The 20,758-nt window shown below is 42.6% G+C and overlaps 1 protein-coding gene across 1 annotated transcript in view; it reads left to right on the forward strand.

The window, feature by feature from the left end:
* The window catches only part of LOC121002376 (fibrocystin-L-like), a 251,165-nt gene that overhangs the window by 169,480 nt on the left and 60,927 nt on the right, over window positions 1–20,758 (forward strand). The window contains 10 exon segments of the mRNA XM_040433838.1: window positions 7,677–7,854; window positions 9,171–9,327; window positions 11,150–11,306; window positions 12,232–12,311; window positions 12,434–12,563; window positions 13,370–13,499; window positions 14,118–14,359; window positions 14,965–15,101; window positions 18,052–19,081; window positions 20,336–20,527. Coding sequence (XP_040289772.1) covers window positions 7,677–7,854; window positions 9,171–9,327; window positions 11,150–11,306; window positions 12,232–12,311; window positions 12,434–12,563; window positions 13,370–13,499; window positions 14,118–14,359; window positions 14,965–15,101; window positions 18,052–19,081; window positions 20,336–20,527 — 2,433 coding nt within the window.

The raw sequence follows: 20,758 nt of genomic DNA on the forward strand, positions 1-20,758 counted from the left end.
GAGACTTTGTAAGAAAAAAAAAAATCATCATTTTCCGCTGACTTGTGACGAAAAATAAAAAGTTCTATGAACTCACTATGCCCATCAGCGAATACCTTAGGGTGTCTACTTTCCGAAATGGGGTCATTTGTGGGGTGTTTGTACTGTCTGGCCATTGTAGAACCTCAGGAAACATGACAGGTGCTCAGAAAGTCAGAGTTGCTTCAAAAAGCGGAAATTCACATTTTTGTACCATAGTTTGTAAACGCTATAACTTTTACCCAAACAATTTTTTTTTTTTTACCCAAACATTTTTTTTTTATCAAAGACATGTAGAAAAATACATTTAGAGAAAAATTTATATATGGATGTCGGTTTTTTTGCAAAATTTTACAACTGAAAGTGAAAAATGTCATTTTTTTTGCAAAAAAATCGTTAAATTTCGATTAATAACAAAAAATGACAGCAGCAATGAAATACCACCAAATGAAAGCTCTATTAGTGAGAAGAAAAGGAGGTAAAATTCATTTGGGTGGTAAGTTGCATGACCGAGCAATAAACGGTGAAAGTAGGGTAGGTCAGAAGTGTAAAAAGTGGCCTGGTCATTAAGGGTGTTTAAGCACTGGGGGCTGAGGTGGTTAAATGAAATAGATGAAATATACCTGTGCGAAGCCGGATCCTTCTGCTAGTATATATATATAAAATAGAAATGTATCAAACTGTAGTCATCAAACTTAGGATGGGCAATGTATAGTGTGGCGGAAGAATGCACATATGCAGGAATGCTGGTCACTGGTCACTCGTATAGGAAGCCAAGTGGTTGATGTATAACCTGAAAACCACAACCTGCACATCGCATTGGGGAAGCTCAAATAGAAATTTACATCCATTTTCCTAAACTGTGATTTAATTTTAACCTTGTAAGGACAAGCTCTGATGTCCTGGTACTTAAGGACACAGGGCGTAAATCATTGAGCATGCACCCGGGCCAATGCGTTGGGGGATCCTGTGACCCCCCCGTGTAGGCAATCGCAGCAAACCGCAGGTCAATTCAGACCTGCGGTTTGCTGCATTTCCGGGTTATTCGGGTCTCTGGGGACCCGATAACCCGGAACAGGATTGTGATCGGTGGTGTGATAATACACCACCAATCACCATCCTGCGATCCTGAGAGGTGATGTGACTCTTAACGTCCGGCCACTGTTAGAGCATGGCACACCCCACCACTGATCAACTTTGGACAGTTGATCAGCGATTTTGAATTTATTATTTTTTTTTTTTTAAATTTGCACTTTTTTTAGTTATATTTTTTTTATTTTTTTGTCTGTTAGGTTTAGGGTGAGTTCGCGAACACCCGTGCCCCCACACACACGCACACTGAATAAAGATTTACACGCACGCACGCACACACACATGCAGACAAACACTCCTCTATGGCCCGCTGCATGTTCTCGGCCGAGGAGGCATATGCCCAGCTTGCCTCCGACTCCGAGAGTCCTAGTGAGGACGAGGATGACCCCACTTTCCTTTTGTCATCTGCGTCCTCCTCATCATCTAGCGATGAGGATGAACCCCCAAGGCGGCGGAGACGCCGCCAGGCGGAGCAAGGGGACCGCCATGCTAGGGACCCTGTGGCCCACCCTAGTACGAGCAGCTCTGGGGCTCGTACTAGTTTTCCGGCCCACCAGTTAAATCCACCGGAGCCCCCTGCCGGTGAACTTGTCTGGTGTATCCCAGAGCGTTTTGAGCGTTTTTAGCCCGTGATTCCTGATTTTGAAGTCCAACCAGGAATCCAGATTTCCACAGTTGGCTTCACTGAATACGACTACTTTAGTCTTTTTTTCAGTGACCACTTTGTAAATCTAATGGTGGAGCAAACAAACCTGTACGCCCAACAGTTTGTTGCTCAACATCCAGGCTCCTTTTTGACTAGGCCCGGTGGCTGGACCCCGGTCAGTGCAGCCGAGATGAGGACGTTTTGGGGCCTCGTGCTGCACATGGGCCTAGTCAAGAAACCTAGCGTCAGGGAATCCTGGACTGGGGACGTCCTCTACCAGACCCCACTTTACAGTACGGCCATGACACGCTCCCGGTTTGAGGCCATCCAGAAATGCCTGCATTATTCAGATAATGCAGCATGTCCCCCCCGAGGTGATCCTGCCTATGACCGCCTGTACAAAATCAGGCCGGTCATCGATCACTTTGGGGCCAAATTTGTACAGGCCTATGTACCTGGAAGGGAGGTCGCGGTTGATGAGTCTCTCATTGCGTTCAAGGGGAGACTCATTTTCCGCCAGTATGTTCCCTCAAAGCGGGCGAGGTATGGCGTGAAGCTGTACAAACTTTGTGAGAGTACCTCAGGGTACACTTACAAGTTTCGTGTGTACAAGGGGCGAGATTCCCGTATTCAACCCCCAGAATGTCCCCCCCACTCTGGGTGATAGCGGGAAACTTGTGTGGGACCTTATGCACCCACTGCTAGATAAGGGTTACCACCTGTACGTGGATAACTTTTATACTAGTATCCCCTTGTTCCAGTCCCTCGCCGCCAGATCCACGTCCGCTCGTGGGACCGTGCGGAAAAATCAACACGGCCTCCCTGCCCACCCCCTCCAGGTACCTATCCCAGGGGTGAGACCCATGCCCTTACCAGTGAAAACCTGTTGCTGGTCAGATATAAGGACAAGAGGGATGTCCTTATACTGTCCACAATTCATGGTAACGGCATCACACCTGTGTGAGGTACTGCGGCAACGGTCTTTAAGCCCGATTGTATCGTCGACTACAATCGGTATATGGGAGGAGTTGTGCAGTGTACTCAAGTTGTGTGCAATAGGTGTTTCTGGGTGATGTAGTGCAATATACACTAACCTGGTACAGCTGACTCTCTGCAAGGGCAGGTATAGGTAGAAATAGTTTGTGACGCCAGTGCCAAGTAAACGGTGGCACGCCGTTTGCGGATGCAGGAATAAATTGAGGAAACGTAGGATTAAAACAGAACTCAAACTTTAGTAGGTTTTCCAAGCAGAGACAATAAAGGAAATGCAGTTCCTCAGCATACAGTCGATTTTGCAATTCGGTCGATGCAGGCAATTCAGTACAGCAGGGTAATTACAGAGTGTTGAACACAGGACTTGCAGCAAAGGAGCTTGCACTCTAACTCTGTCTGATCCTGGAATGTAGCAATTCTTCACCAAGGCCCATTAACCTAAGTCTGGCTTTATATCCTTGATTATGGCTTTAATAAGTACCTCCTCTGTCTTTCTTAGTACCTCTGGCTCTTCTGATCTTTACCTCTGTCTCTCTCAGCTTCTGAATGGTTCCTCAGGCTCTTAGTCTAAGATATTCCTGCTTCTGCATATGGGAATTCAGGAGGGAATCTTCTCCTGAACAGCAGGCTTCAGGCCTGGACTTGTCTCAGACATTGTCTAATCTCCAACTGTAGCTTACAGATACTAGACTCCGTCTCCCTTGCACTTCCCTGACTGGGCTTTATATAAACTAGGGCTCCCTAGCTCCCTCTATGGACTAGAAGTAGGAATGACACCCCTAGCAGGCCTGTACGTGCAAGTTTCAGTGACAGGGAAATACATAGCATTGCATTACATGACATTTTATAAAACTGACATATACCAACTTCTCCATAACTAAGGAGGGACGACAGCACACCAAGTGACACTTTGGTAGTGACGGGTATTACAACTCCCGTACACTACAGTTGATCTCTCTGATCAAGTCCTCAAGCCATATAATGCCATGCGCAAAACCAGGGCATGGTGCAAAAAAGTTGCGGTCTACTTGGTGCAGGTTGCCTTGTACAACTCTTTTGTGCGGTCCTAGAGCGCTGGCAACACAGGAAAATTCCTGCAGTTCTATGACAAATAGTGGCGCATGGGATAGAGAAAGGTGCTCATAGGGTAAGTATGTTCAGTAAAAAATTCTACTATAAGAGATGGTTTGCTCACCTATTGTGGTTGCACCAATTGGGCGCAACCACAATGAAGACCAAAGGAAAAGAATTGCAACGGTTGGTGCAGCCTAGATTCGTCCGATCGCCTTGGGCAGGAGCCACCCTGCCACTCGGGTAACGGTAGAAGAGAAAAAACGCTGAACTTTACGTCGAGCGTGTGGACCTTAGAGGGCGCACTAACACAACCCGTCATAAGCAATATTTAGGTTTCAGCAATTTTCCGTTTTATTCATAGACAACACGTTTCCGGGGACTGGAAACCCCTTTATCAAGTCTGGATCGGATCAGCAGAGCGGATGCCGCGGCTGAATCCAAGTGACACGAGGAGGACGCTGACCCTCGTGTCACTTGGATTCAGCCGCGGCATCCGCTCTGCTGATCCGATCCAGACTTGATAAAGGGGTCTCCAGGTACCCCGAAACGAGTTGTCTATGAATCGGATAAAAAAATGGTTCTCAGACTTGAGACACTAAAACGAAAAAAAAAAAAATCTAAAATATTATTTTGTAAAAGTAAAATAAATAAAAAAAGTAGACATATTAGGTATTGCCACGTCCGTAATAATCTGCTCTATAGAAATACCCCCCCAACCCCTCAGATGAACACCGTCAATTTTTTAAAATAAAAACGGTGCAAAAAAAGTTTTTTTTTGTCACCTTACATCACAAAAATTGTATAAAAAGATAATATAGTGTAAAACATAAATAAAAAAAGTAGACATATTAGGTATCGCCGCGTCCATAAGAATCTGCTCTATAAAAATACACCCCTCTCTAACCCCTCAGATATACACGGTAAAAAAATAAAAATAAAAACGTTGCCAAAAAAGCTATTTTTTGGCAAATTTTCCATTTTAATCAGTTTTTTCCCAGTAACAAAATAAGGGTTTAACAGCCAAACAAAACTTAATATTTATTACCCTCATACCGCAGTTTACAGAAACACCCCATATGTGGTCGTAAACTGCTGTATGACCAAACGGCAGGGAGCAGAAGGAAAGGAACGTATGATTTCTGGAAGGCAAATTTTGATGGCCTTTTTTTTTTGGCACCATGTCCCATTTGAAGCCCCTCTGATGCACTCCTAGAGTAAAAACTCCATAAAAGCGACTCCATCTAAGAAACTACACCCCTCAAGGTATCCAAAACTCAAACGTCGTTAACCCTTTAGGTGTTCCACAAGAGTTATTGGCAAATGGAGATGGTATTGGCAAATTTCAGAATTTCTATTTCTGGTAACCTTGCCTCACAAAAATGTAATATAGATAAACCAAAAATCATATGTACCCTAAAAATAGTCCCAACAAAACTGCTACCTTATCCCGTAGTTTCCAAAAGGGGGTAATTTTTATGGAGTTTCTACTCTAGGGGTGCATCAGCGGGGCTTCAAATGGGACATGGTGTAAATAAAACAGTCCAGCAAAATCTGCCTTCCAAAAACCACACAGCGCTCCTTTCCCTCTACGCCCTACAGTGTGCCCGTACAGTAGTTTACGGCCACATATGGGGTGTTCCTGCAAACTACAGAATCGGGGCAATAAATATAGCATTTTGTTTGGCTGTTAACCCTTGCTTTGTTACTGGAAAAAAATGGATTAACATGAAATTTGAGAATTACAATATTTTGGCAAATTTTCCATCTCTATTTGCCAATAACTCTTGTGCAACACCTAAAGGGTTAACAAAGTTTGTAAAATCAGTTTTGAATACCTTGAGCAGTGTAGTTTCTTAGATGGGGTCACTTTTATGAAGTTTCTACTCTAGGGGTACATCAGGGGGGCTTCAAATGGGACATGGTGTAAATAAACTAGTCCAGCAAAATCTGCCTTCCAAAAACCATACGGCGCACCTTTCCCTCTACGCCCTACTGTGTGCCCGCACAGTAGTTTACGGCCACATATGGGGTGTTTCTGCAAACTACAGAATCGGGGCAATAAATATAGCATTTTGTTTGACTGTTATCCCTTGCTTTGTTACTGGAAAAATGGATTAAAATGGAAAATTTACCAAAAAATTGAAATTCTCAAATTTCATCCCCATTTGCCAATAACTCTTGTGCAACACCTAAAGGGTTAACAAAGTTTGTAAAATCAGTTTTCAATACCTTGAAGGGTGTAGTTTCTAGAATGGGGTCATTTTTGGTTGGTTTCTATTATGTAAGCCTCACAAAGTGACTTCAGACCTGAACTGGTCCCTAAAAATTGGGTTTTTGAAAATTTCTGAAAAATTTCAAGATTTGGTTTTAAACTTCTAAGCCTTGTAACATCCCCAAAAACAAAATATCATTCCCAAAATGATCCAAACAGGAAGTAGACATATGGGGAATGTAAAGTAAAAACTATTTTTGGAGGTATTACTATGTATTATAGAAGTAGAGAAATTAAAACTTGGAAATTTTTTTAACATTTTTTGGTAAATTTGGTATTTTTTTATAAATAAAAATTACTTTTTTTGACTTTATTTTACCAGTGTCATGAAGTACAATATGTGATGAAAAAACATTCTCAGAATGGCCAGGATAAGTCAAAGTATTTTAAAGTTATCACCACTTAAAGTGACACTGGTCAGATTTGCAAAAAATGGCCTGGTCCTTAAGGTGAAAATGAGCCCGGTCCCTAAGGGGTTAAAGGAAGTCTGTCACCACAATTTCATATTATAGATCGCTTACATAGCGCTGTAGCATAACTGTACATGAGTCAAATGGTACCTTTGTTGTGTTGTTCTGAAGTTCAACAGAGGCAAAATCGCTTTTTTATTCATATGTAAATGAGGGCTCGCAAGTGCCCAGGGGCGGCGTTCGGGCGGTAAGTGCCCAGGCCGCTCTGCCTTCTCACATAACTCCTCCCCAGCCTGTTGCTTGGCCCGCCCTGTAAGCCTCTTGTATCATCCAGTGTACTGGACGAGATCCCGCAGGCACAAGCACACTGCATGGGGCGATGCCTCTGCCCACAATGGTCATCATAGTGCGCATGCTCGGGCCGGCGGTGAACTGCGCACTCGTCAGATCTCGTCCAGTACACTGGATGATGCAAGGGGCTTACAGGGTGGGCCAAGCAAGAGGCTGGGAAGAGTTATCTAAGAAGAAGGCAGAGCGGCCTGGGCACTTACAGCCCGAGCGCCGCCGCTGGGCACTTGCCCGAACTCCACTTATCAGACTCCTGTCCTCCTCCTGGGGCAATGAGAAGATGGATTTTTAGTTTAACTGAGGGATCAGATACAGTTTCTATGTTTATTGAAAGGGAAGGGGGTAGGAGGAAGGAGCATTACCAGAGATAGAGGGAGACAGAGAGACAATGCTGATGAAGGTTTTATTAGGTATTTTACCATCCTACTCCAGTGCTGGCTTCACAGCAACACTTCTTAATACTGCTGTATATTGTCCTCCATGCTGCTGCTTCTGTGTATGTGTGAGAGAGGGTTAGGGGAGCAGTATCTCCTCTACTGTTGTGCAGCTTAGTAGTAATCTCCTAGTTAGTCTCCTGCTCCCTCCCTCTCCTTATCCTCTCCTCTCCATAGACTTCTATATAGGCAGCAAATATAACCTGATCACTCAGTGAAACTGAAATCCATCTCTTCCTCACATGTATGGATTGTATTAGTGAAGATATATTGCCCAAAGGTGGAACCCCAATATACTAGATGTTTATAGCTTAGTATCATGATCTGATAAATCTTGGCATAGTTTACGACAAGCTTGTCCTAACCATTTATTTCACATACTCCATCAGATACTAATACCTCCTCCTTAAGCTGCAATGTCAGTGTGGTGAATGGAAATAACACTGTACAAATCAATAACTCCTTTACATACTCATCCGCATTAACTGCTGCCATATATGATGTCAGCCCCAAGAGAGGAGGCACAGCTGGGGGAACCAGACTCACAATCACTGGATTCCAGTTCAGGTATGTGCCATAACTGACTCGTTTTCTAATGTTAATGGGCGCTAGAGTTGGATTAACCATCGGGGACTGGGGTTATGATTCATACAGAATGTAGATGCAGAATAAAAGTGATCGTCTACTTTCGCTAACCTCTATTTTGGGCCTTGCTTGGAGATGTGCAGCAAATAGAGATAAGACCTCTCTTAAATGGGTCGTTCACCCTCTGGGGGTGTTTTGTCAGACTCCATCCTCCTGGTCAGACCTTCAAAGGGAAGCATACTTACCTGCTCCCTGCTACTGGATCCCAGCTCCTTTATTCCACCACCGACACCTCCTCATTAGGTCCCCCATTGTCAAGATCCACTTTGATGCTGCTGCAGCCAATGACTGGTCACAATGCAGCAGTGTCAAAGTGGATACAGACAGTTCGGCACCTAAACCAGGCAGCTATGGTAGGGAGTGAAAAAGCTGGGACCCAGCAGTGGGGAGCAGGTAAGTACACTTCCCTTTGCAGGTCCGGCCAGGAGGGAAGGTTTGGCCAAACACCCCCAAAAGGTGAACAACTCTTTTCAAGCCAAATCATTGATCTCACATTAATGTTGACTTGATGGACGTATAATGATCATGCCTGTCAACGTTTCAAAATTTTCTTCAGGAAGATCTGATAGAACATTGCATTTAGTACTGCAAACTTTTTGGGGTATAAACCCTTTTAAGGGCTTTTCTTGACTCTATTCCTGACATTTTTGAATCTCGAGGGGGAGGGGGCTGAAGCAATGACTCTAATGATGGGAACCTGGAGAAGAGGCACTAGAGGATGATGGAAATCTGGAGAAGAAGGACTAGTGGGGGAACCTACAGCAGAGGCGGCTAGCAGTACCTGCAATAACCACCCTTAACTGTACTTGAGAGATCCAGTGGCATCCAGTAAGACAGCTCACGTCGTGACTATATTAATATGGTGTAGCTAGGTGTAGCCCTAGGTACAGGGGCCGAGTCTGGTGATGCAGGATCCCAGTGCCACACACAGGAGCACATTCGGGAGATTCCAGTATACTTGTGTGGCACCTGGTTGACTTGCCAACTGTTCTAGGAGTCTGAAAGGCCTTCCCTTACAAAGCCTCCTGGGAGGGTTAGTAAGTATGATGATGACTCCAATGGAATCTCTGTAATGCATTTACAATAAGGCCCCCTAGCCCTCGACAGCTGTGAGACTGATCTTGTGAGAACCTGCTCCCATTTACCACCAATTTGACATATGGCTGCCCATGCTCTCGTCTAGGAGTCGCATTGTTCATGTAACAGCAATTAATTCACTTTCTTTTTCTCCTTTGTAGCACTAATACCTCGGCTATCACTGTCACCATAGCACAGTCGGTGTGTGTCGTCCAGTCGGCTAATACCACACAAATTGTGTGTATAACCAGTGCCCAATCTCCTTCACAAAGAGCCAAAGTTACAGTATATATCGAAGGCCAAGGCAGTGCAACGATGGTAAGAAATAAAATAGAAATATAATGTAAAAATCTGCCACTACATAGAAGAGAAGAAGACTCATAGCAAAGGCAAAACTGGGTCCCAATATGGTGCCAGGTAGCTATTCAGGACAAAAGGATTTGGTTTTTGCCTCCAGCTCCACCTTTTTTGACAATCTTTGGGCCAATTTTCAGCCCTTTGTTTGCTGACGATGCAGATTCTGTGGACAGGAGAGTAATAGCAAAGTGCATGGGACCAACCAGAACACGCTCCCTCTCTATGTCATGTGGCCTTTGCCTCTCAGCTCTAACATCTTTCAAAACCAAGACTTGCAATTCTGTTGTTTGCAACGGTGGAGGTGTCATTTTCACAAAATCATTGTAGACTTGGAGAATGCAGAGTCTGTAAATAAGCTATACAGGGTGACATACAATGAACAGGTCGGATTGAAGGAAGTATGATTGTGGTTTGTAGTCTGTTACCATAGAGACAAATAGGTCTGTAAAAGACAAAGGTAAAGCACCTTCTAACAGAATTAAATGGGCAAATGCAGATATTCAGTGACTGCAATGCAAAAGCAAACAATCATAATGTGCAGATATGTTACTATGTAAAAAAATTTTTTTTATTGCATTACTGCTATATTTAGGCTGCTTTCACACGAGTGAGTTGAACGCACGTGTCTGTTGAAGCTCTCATACTGACCGGATTGCATAGCATTATATCGATTTATGATTGCCATGTAACCCTTCTCCAGTTCTGGAATATATTGTAAAACACTGACATCATTATGTCAGTGTTATCCAATACATTCCAGAACTCTAAGGGTTACATTGCATAAATCAATAATAATGCCATGCATTATATATGGAGAGATTTGGAGAAATATGGAGAGATTTGTAATGAATTTAGAGCTAAAAAGTCATAAAACCCCGCTTTGCAACTTTTTAAATGCCATTGCAACTAGATTTAGTTGCAGCTGGGATTTTTAAGCCACCCTCGCCAGTTTCCGAAAAGTGAATGTCACAATGTAGGGAAAGGGGAGGAACACCAGAATGACAACAGAAGGAAAATGACCCAAAACTAGGCCTCACGGCTAAGGAAAGGAAAAGGTCACCACCTAGGAAAACCCTAAACCTAGCCCTGACTCCTGTCAGTATGAATAGACCCTGAAGGTGGGAATATTCATACACCGTATACCTAGGCCTAGATACCCTGAAAATCCCTAGGCGTAGTGACAGGGTCTGAGACCACTGGTTCCTTCCCGGATGAATGAACCAGCGTCTCCCTGAGGCCTAGGAAACAATAAGCAAAAGGGGAAAACAAAATACAAAGGGGAGAACACTTATCTTCAATAGAAAATGAATGAGCAGGAACTAAGAATTGGACAACACACCAGCTCTTCCAACTCCAAGAAGATAATATCAACCGCATGGTAGGAAGTGTGAGTCCAGACTAAATAGAGGAATAGTAATGACCACAAGCTACACCTTAAACAAGAGGTGTGGTCATACCAACAACAACACTGCAAAGTGAAACCGAGAGGCTGTCAGATATCATCACATAATGCAAGTCTCTCTGATCTTCTAACCTCTGTCACGGGAGGGATCATGACAGGGGATGTGGCGAGGGCACTGTCGTAAATAACTGAAATCTACACCAGCTATGAGATTGAGTAGACTTCAGTCTGGTGCATGGACTGCCAGAGAAGGCATTTCATTAATGGCAAGGCCTGCGCCTCGTCGCCTCCAGCAGGGCTCATCGAGACCAGCTTAGCACATGCAATCAGGACCTTAGTTTATCCTTTTTTTCTAAATCTTTTTTACCAATTCTTTTTTAGGACAATGCAGACTTTTTCTACATCGATGTCTGGTCTTCTAAATACACCTGGGGAGGAGAGTCTCCACCCGATGAGGGGTCCATGGCGGTCATCACAAAAGGGCAAATCATACTACTGGATGAGAGTACTCCAGTACTGAAGATGTTGCTGATCCAAGGTAATGAATAATACACTAAAATGATCAAATACACATTGAGTACTTAGGTGCTAAAGTAAATGTGAGAAAGCGTATACATTTTCTTCTTCCCGTTGTCCTTTGTGTTCCTCCTCTGAATGTATAACTGTGTGAGTTGGACGCTATTTATTTCTTTAAAAATACATTAAAGTAACCTTTCATCTAGAAAAAAAAAACATTTTCCCACATCCATTATCCTAAGCCAAAGCAGAGAGCGACTACAAAAAGTAGCCCTTGCTTTGGAGGACAGCCCACTGATTTCTATGTATATCATGTAATGCCTCGTTTCCCCTGTGGAGGCACTGCAGGGTAATTGATCACTTGCTTGCAGGTTCCAGCTGATTGCTGGATACCCTGTGATCAGTTTATGGTTGGGGACCCTTACTAACAAAAAGGGATTGTCAACAGAAGAAAGCCCAGTAAGAGGACACTTACTTGTGTCTCAAGAGTTTTTGTGTTAATATTAATAGCTAATAATATACTAATCTTACCGATCACACTCTGGTCCCTTGCTGCCAGTCTTGACTCTTCACTACCTCTGCTTCTCTAGAGGTGGTAATGTGACATGACATCCTTTGTGACTACAGCCCAGATGAGCGCCTCTGCCAGTTACTGGCCATGTTGTTCACCAAACACACTTTAGACATCTTGTCAACACTCAAGAGGGGCAAGATAGGTGGCACAAGACCAGAGCAGAGCTGGTAACATCAGTAGATTGCATTTTTATTTTGAGGAAGATTTGAGTATGGTGTATACAACTGGATTTGGATGACTTCTACAAAAAAAGTCAAAAAGTACAACATGCAGCAGAAAAAAACTCACTTGCATAAACCCAACCTTTTTCCTTTCCAAATCCACAATATGATATAACCCGGTAATATACACAGTCCTTTCACTTTTACAACAGGAGGAACTCTGATTTTTGATGAAGCAGATATAGAGCTGCAGTCTGAGAACATCCTCATTACAGATGGCGGTGCTCTTCAGGTACTCAAAGCCTAATATTTACTGTGCAATGGAATCAAATAGTTAATAACCAGGTATTGGATGGAATTATTGGACTGACGTCATGAGATACGGTAAATTTCAAATATAATATTTGTTTTTAGATTGGAACCGAGGCAGCTCCATTCCAGCACAAAGCAATAATCACCTTGCATGGCCAAATACGTTCTCCAGAGTTACCAGTATATGGAGCTAAGACGTTGGCTGTGAGGCAGGGGACCCTGGACCTTCATGGTAAATTTTAGTAAAAATAAATGTATGATAACAGGCTGTACAAAATGCCTTTACAACTACTACTATTGTAGCCCATTCTGATCCACATTCTGCTGCCTCTGATCTGAGCTCACATCTACCATCAGCTCCCTGCTGATTCAGTGTGGGTGCAAAGTCTTTGCTCTCTAGAAGATAATGTCCTACTCCTTATACCAGTTACTGTGCAAGTGATGTGTAGAAGGACAAGGATAACCCACAATACAGAGGATTGCTTTGTAAGAGATCAGATATGCTATTACAAGTGCCAAAGACTCCATCAGAAGCCAGCAGAAACCTACATATCAAGTGAATCTACAAAAAACGTTGAGTAACATGGTATATAGAACGCCTGTACTGATGGATAGTTACAGCCTGTATATTAGTAAAGCGCTGTATTCATAATCTCACAAGTTTCATGGCTTCGATCTTCCTGCATTCCCTACTAGTTCAGTGTCTGCACAGATATTGCTCTGGTAATCTGCCGTCTGGGAAGTTTCATCTTTACACCCGAAACTGTGCAGCAATGAGAAGTAGGAACTCTGCCCCCTGCATTATAGAAGTCCAGCTGAGCTGTTAGGAGGGCGTCTGGCAAGTTTTCCAACAGCAGCAGAATAATGAATACAGCTCTGGAGTATGATACAGGCAGTAAATCAGGACCAGTACAAGTCAGAACAGTAATGTAAAGTCTGTACAATGTTACTCAACTTTTACATAGATTCATTCTGTATGTAAACTGTAGTGGTGGTCAGTGGTCTGTGTCATAGGGTAAGTTTTTTCTTCTTTTCTAGGTATCCCCATTCCTGTTACATGGACTAGGCTTGCTCAGACAGTGGAATCGGGAAACTCTACTATAATTCTACAGAAAAGTGTGACTTGGAAAGTGGGAGATGAAATAGTGATCGCATCCACAGGTCACAGGTACATATATGAGAATCACACCGTAATACATCATGAAAATGCATTGGAATCAATGGTAAAAAAAAAGCCACAACATGCAAGGGGCATGCAGAAAAGAGCACAGCACCTGCCAGTTCTTATTTAGATCTGTTTCTGGGAAAGCTAGGTAACAATATGGCTGCCATTATAGGTACTACAAGGATAATCACTAATTAATTTGCTAAACGTCTAGGTAGAAAATGTTTCTACAATATACAGTCCCCCATTGCTTTTGCCTAACAAACCATTTTTCGGATATTTGCTTTACACCAGCCTCAGCGATATAAGATAAAGTATTCATATAATGGACTATAGTGTTGTGGGCATGCTCTGTGACATGTGCAGAGAGGGGGAGGCAGCTGAGGCACGACCAACCACTATTGTCAGTGCTATCTGCCTCCTGATTTATAATAGACGTGTTGCCTTTCATTGTAATCCTGCCCTCTGATGATAAGTAGATGACTATTGACGATGCCCCAGGACAAGCTCAAAAGTAATCTGTAAATTGTGTTAAACATAAAAATGTTACCTAAGGAATCCATTAATGTAAAACTTTACAGCACATTATTGTCCATAATTAATTGTATTATCCTCTGACAGACACAGCCAAAGTCAGAATGAAAAGCGGACTATTCAGTCTGTATCTGGAGATGGCACAGTCCTGACCCTAACACAGCCATTACTCTACAAACACCTGGGAATTTCGGTCACTCTACCTGACGGCACTATTTTTGAGGCCAGAGCAGAAGTAGGTCTCCTCACTAGAAACATCGTTGTCAGGGGGTCAACCAATGTGGAATGGAGCGACAGCACAGCGGCCTGTCCGGCTGGATTTGATACTGGTAATGTGATGGTTTGTTCTGGTATATGATGCTGCATCACAGCACACATTTTATGTTGTCTATATGGAGTATATTGGTGGAGACCCTTTTCATGATTGCCCCCTCATATCTTATGGACTAGAATGTTTTTTAGGATAATATTTCATTTAAATACGGATCTTCTTACACAACTTCTGTCTTAATCTCCAGAGGGAGACAGACATGAAAAATTCTCTCATTAAATAAAAAACATTTTTTATGGAAAATTGTTGAATATTGTAAAAAGTCAAGACATAAATGAAAAACACATTGTTGTATACAGCTGGAGGTTCTCAGACTTCTTAGCAAAAGTTAAGATGCCTCCTCTGCAAATAAAATTTTGAAACTCTGTAGGTTTAGTTTTTGAATAAAGTTGTACATCTCCATCCATGTCCTACAATACATGTCTGGCAACCCTTGATTAATAGTCTAGTCCAGGCAATGGTGAAACTCTTGAATGATCATTCCCTAAGATCATTTTGGGAGGGTTGGGGGAAGATATTGAAGTTTTGTAGTTTATGATGATGAAAAATCTGAGGATTTCCTTAAGTTACTCTTTTTTAATATTCATCATGTTCTTATTTTAGGTGAATTTGCCACACAGACGTGTTTCCAGGGAAGATTTGGGGAGGAAATAGGGAGTGATCAATTTGGAGGATGTATAATGTTCCATGCTCCAAAACCTAATCAACTTCTGTCCATTGGAAGAATAGAATATGTGGAAGTAAGTGTGTCAAGCTAAAAATAGTGGCAAAATCTTTTTAATTTTTTCACTTTTTCTTCTTATCACATTATATAAGAAATATACCGTATATACTCGAGTATAAGCCGACCCGAGTATAAGCCGAGCCCCTAATTTTACCCCCAAAAAATGGGGAAAATTATTGACTCGAGTATAAGACTAGGGTGGGAAATGCAGCTATAATGCAGAGTGTATGTGTATATAATGCACACACTCTACATTATATACACACATCTGCAAGAGGGTGACTCCCTGTATTTAATGCAGAGTGTGTGCATTATATACACACACACTCTGCATTAAATACAGGGAGCCATCCACAGATCTCCCCCCTAAACAGTGCCATCCACAGATCCCCCTACAGTGCCATACACAGATCCCCCTACAGTGCCATACACAGATCCCCCTACAGTGCCATACACAGATCCCCCTCCCCGACGCTCACAACAGTATTCTTACTTTGTCTTTGCTCCGGTAATACAGGCAGTGCGGGGAGCGGCGCTCACTCACTGACGTCACGCGCCTTCTCCCACTAGGCGGCGCATGCGCGTGACGTCAGTGAGTGAGCGCCGCCCCCCGCACTGCCTGTATTACCGGAGCTAGACTAGACTCGAGTATAAGACGAGGAGGCTTTTTGAGCACAAAAATATGTGCCAAAAAACTCGTCTTATACTCGAGTATATACTACATCATACGAAAATAAAAAAAATCTACACTACCAATAGTGATTTCACTTCAAATCACCATGTACATCAATATCTTCATCCAACATTACTTACATGGTGTCAGACACGAATGTGTTTTATACCCATGTGTGGACATTGAGGTGGATGTTGCTTTGAATCTGCACAAAATCTTTGTGCCGGTGACAGAAGTCGGATCTGAAGACCTTATTGGCCCATACATATTTCTTTAAAGGCTCTGATAAAGGAGTAATTCTCCTTCTAAGTTCTCATTCACACTTGACATTTTGTACTTTAAAACTCTCTGCACCAGCTGGATCTCTGTAAGGAGAACCAGTAACCCCTATGAGATGCCTTGAAGGCATCTCAGACAGCCAGCCAGTACTCTGCTCTGTACGGACCAGGAGCAAGAGCTCTGAAACATCTGTCTACAGATGGGTTTCTCTGATATAGCTGATTTGTTAGTCATGTTTCAAGGCCCTATAATGGGTCACATATTGACTTACAGTGTAGACAGTTTTCTTCTTTCCTGAAGAAGAGCTAATTTGCAAAGTCCTTACTCTGTAAGGAGTACCAGTGCCTTCCAAAAGCTGCATTTTGCCCACAATGCAATTTTTTTTTTGATGAGGTAATATATAACAATCCTTTAAATTGAATGTGCCATAAGAAAAAAAACTATTGTTTAAGGCTACTTTCACACCTGCGTTCGGTGCGGATCCGTCTTGTATCTGCACAGACGGATCCGCACCGATAATGCAAACGCTTGTATCCGCTCAGAACGGATCCGTCCTGACTTACATTGAAAGTCAATGGGGGACGGATCCGTTTTCAATTGCACCCTATCGTGTCAGTGAAAACGGATCCGTCCCCATTGACTTACATTGTAAGTCAGAACGGATCCGTTTGGCTCCGCATCGTCAGGCGGACACCAAAATGCTTAAAACAGCGTTTTGGTGTCCGCCTCCAGAGCGGAATGGAGGCTGAACGGAGGCAAACTGATGCATTCTGAGCGGATCCTTATCCATTCAGAATGCATTGGGGCTGAACTGATCTGTTTTGGGCCACTTGTGAGAGCCCTGAACGGATCTCACAAGCGGACCCAGAAACATCAGTTTGAAAGTAGCCTCAATCATGTTTTTATCTTAAACACTTTTTAATATAATTTTTGAGATGTTATTTTTAATTTTTCATGTCAGTATCTACATTTGTACAAAAAACATAACATCATGCAGTTTTCGTACTGGAAACTGAGCTTAAAGAAATTATGCAGTAATGAATAATGATGTCTTATCCTCAGGATAGGTCATCATTATCAGATCGGTGGGGGTTTGAGTCCCGGTACCTCTGCTGATCAGCTGTTGCAGGGAGCCGCAACACTCACCGGAGCTATAGGGAGCGCAATCGGCTCCCAGCATCTCTCCAAAGCACAGCGCTGTACATAGTATAGTGGCTGTGATTGGTATTGCAGCTCAGCCCTATTTATTTCAATAAGGCTGAGCTGCAACTAGGCCATGTGACCAATGTATAGTGACATCACATGACCTAGGAAGAGGCCGCGGCGCTCACAGAGCTCTGGTCTGTTCTAACAGCCGACAACCAGGACCCCTGCAGATCTGATATTGATTACCTATCCTGAGGATAGATCATCAATATTATTACCGGATAACCCCTTTAATAATAGGCACCACTTCCTGGTCTGTACAGATCACTTTACTGCAGCTATCTGCTTATCATTACAGACATGATTACAATGGCAGATATCACCTAAGTGTATAGATAACATATGATCGACCATTCACGATAGGTGATTGTCAAAGCTTATCTACTTCTTCCTGACCTCTGCATAGGTCACAGAGGATGCCTAGAAAATTCTCCCCTAAAAGTTCATGAGGTGTCCTCCTGCCCATTGTGTCCATGGCCCATGTGGCTGCTTCTATAAAAAAATTCTCTAAATACTCTATTAAGAACAGCTCAGGCAAGATGGCCGCCCCCATATTCATGTTCAGGAAATAGAATTTAAAAAATCTACAATCAGAAAATAAAAACTGATTAGAAAAAAGGAGATGTGTTGCTATCTGGCACATTCTCTTTTAAGTAACTTTCAAGTGATTGATCATCGTGATTAATGATTGTATGAATAAAATGTAATCTACTGATAAAGTACTGTACATATTTTACTGAGAATTTTAATATTTGTACATAATAATAATAATAATAATAAAGTAAAACATTTGTTGTTGTTTTTTTAGGTTTTCCATGCAGGGCAGGCTTTCAGGTTAGGCCGGTATCCAATACATTGGCATTTAATGGGTGATGTCCAGTATAAATCGTATGTGCGTGGTTGTGGAATTCATCAGACCTACAACAGAGCAGTGACCATCCACAATACCCACCACCTACTTGTGGAAAATAATGTCATCTACGATATCATGGGAGGAGCGTTTTTCATTGAAGATGGCATTGAGCACGGAAACATACTTCAGTACAACTTGGCTGTGTTTGTTAAGCAAAGTACCAGCTTGCTCAATGATGATGTTACCCCAGCAGCATTTTGGGTTACCAATCCAAATAACACAATTAGACACAATGCCGCTGCTGGTGGCACACACTTTGGCTTCTGGTACAGAATGCACAATAACCCAGATGGACCTTCCTATGATCCTAACATTTGCCAGAAGTTGGTGCCACTTGGAGAATTCTACAATAACACAGTTCACTCTCAGGGATGGTTTGGCATATGGATTTTTGAGAATTACTTCCCAGTGGTAGGTGGAAATTGCTATTCTTCTACACCATTCCCGGCTATATTCAAGTCTTTGACCACTTGGAATTGTCAGAAAGGAGCAGAATGGGTCAATGGCGGTGCTCTCCAGTTCCACAACTTCACCATGGTCAATAATGAGGACTCTGGCATAGAAACTAAAAGAGTAATTTCTAATTATGTTGGTGGATGGGGAGAGGCCAGCGGAGCTGTTCTAAAAAATGCTATCATTGTGGGACATCTGGATGAGCTAGGACTTGGTCCTAATTATTGCACTGCTCGAGGCATCACCCTCCCATTTGATGAAGGACTTACTGTTTCGTCTGTAAAGTTTATCAACTTTGACCGATCAAACTGTGCAGCCATCGCGGTCACATCTATTACTGGACTCTGCTCAGACAGATGTGGAGGCTGGAGTGCAAAGTTTAATGGAATACAATACTTCAATTCACCCAAAAAGGCGGGATTTAGATGGGAGCATGAAGTTGTTCTAATTGATACCGATGGGACATTGACAGGTAAATACATAACCATCTTAGAGAAGGCATCAGCCCAAACTTTTCATCAACCCACCATTTTAATTAGAAACATTGTCATGAGAGCAATTCTTAAGCTGGTCATAATGGCTTATTTGGTCAACACGTATTTCTCTTGACTCCACTAAAAACTTTTAAGCCTTGCTTGGCCAACCATGCATGTTTATTTCAATGTGGAGAGGAGAATAACACCTGCCACCATCCCTTTTGGCAGTGGCTTATCTCCTATGGCAACAAAGGATTGGGCATATTAAAATCCAACATGCCTAATTCCTTATAACCCCAACATTTGCTGTTGGGAAGAGTTGTAAGGCCCCCATAAACCATCCTGCCAAAATTGGTGGTTTTAGCCTGCATTTTCTGCTATGTGTATGACCAGATTTAAGGTAGCCATAGGGTTAGATATTTATTCTCATTCAATATTAGTGAGATCTGAAGACAAATATTTATGTTCATAGCCACCTTAAAGGGTTTTTATGCGACTTAAAGGGGTTGTACTACTTTAAAGAGGCTATTACTACTACTCTGGATACTTCCTATTATTCTTAGGATAGGCCATCAATATCTGATTGGCGAAGGTCCAACACCTTGTATCCCCTGCCGATCTGCAGTTCCTGAGTAGCTCAGGCGTTCGAAGTCTGTACTGGAACTAAACAGCTCCATCCATTGTGAAGTGGACAGAGTTGCTCCCATTCACTTCAATCAGTTACTGCAGAACTGCTGATCGGTGTGGGTGTGGGTTGTTGGACCCCTGCTGAACTGATATCAATGGCCTATCCTGAGAATAGCCCATCAATAGTAAAATCCTTAAATATTTATGACCTATAGTTAGGATAGGTCATGAATATCACATTGGTAGGGGACCTGACTCATTTACTTGAATATAACTGAGATTCCCAAAGGTTATGTGACCGATGGACATGCCGTCTCAGGCTGAAGAAGAGGCCACGGTGACTGGTGAGTGTCCCTGTCCATTCAAACAGCTGATCAGTGGGGTTCCAGGGGTTGTCCATTGGCCATTTGGCCACTTTGTTCTGGAGGCCCAGTAGGACGTATTTCCACTCTGCCTTGTACTGGATTTCTTTTCTGCTACTTTTGTCTAAAAAAATATTTATGAGAGAGAGCGGATCGCCCAACCTCAATAATAATTTTAGACCTTCTGTAAGATTTCACTAAACCTTCTTTATTACCCGGGTAATTAGCAACTAATAAAAATATTTTTGTTTTTTAATGTAGGAAAGACAGGAGCAAAGGTGGTGCCAGGAAGTGGGCTCCTTGATCCGTCCCAGTGCAGCCAAAGCAGTGATTGGAGTGCTGGCTTCCCTGGATATATCTGTAATGCCTCCACCAGCTTCCACAGACTGGCCTTCAACAACCCATCCCCTACTTCTCCTCAAGGAAAGAATGCCATTATTTCTAATTCGTTTGGTAAGTTAATGATATTATTTAAACATTTTTAGAAATGCTTAAAGTTAATGCCCCCCTCTTGAAGGCTATTTTGTGCTTTTAATCTATATACACCTGACATTCTGTGCTGATTAATGTCCTAATATTTTTTTCTAGCGTGTGGAATTTATTTTTCATAGCACCAAATGTCCTGCAGAAATAGGAGATTGCAGCTTGGACCAGTTTTGTGGTAGAAAAAAAGTTGCAGGTTTT

Source organism: Bufo bufo, chromosome 5 (assembly GCF_905171765.1).
Source record: "Bufo bufo chromosome 5, aBufBuf1.1, whole genome shotgun sequence".
Classification (NCBI taxonomy): domain Eukaryota; kingdom Metazoa; phylum Chordata; class Amphibia; order Anura; family Bufonidae; genus Bufo; species Bufo bufo.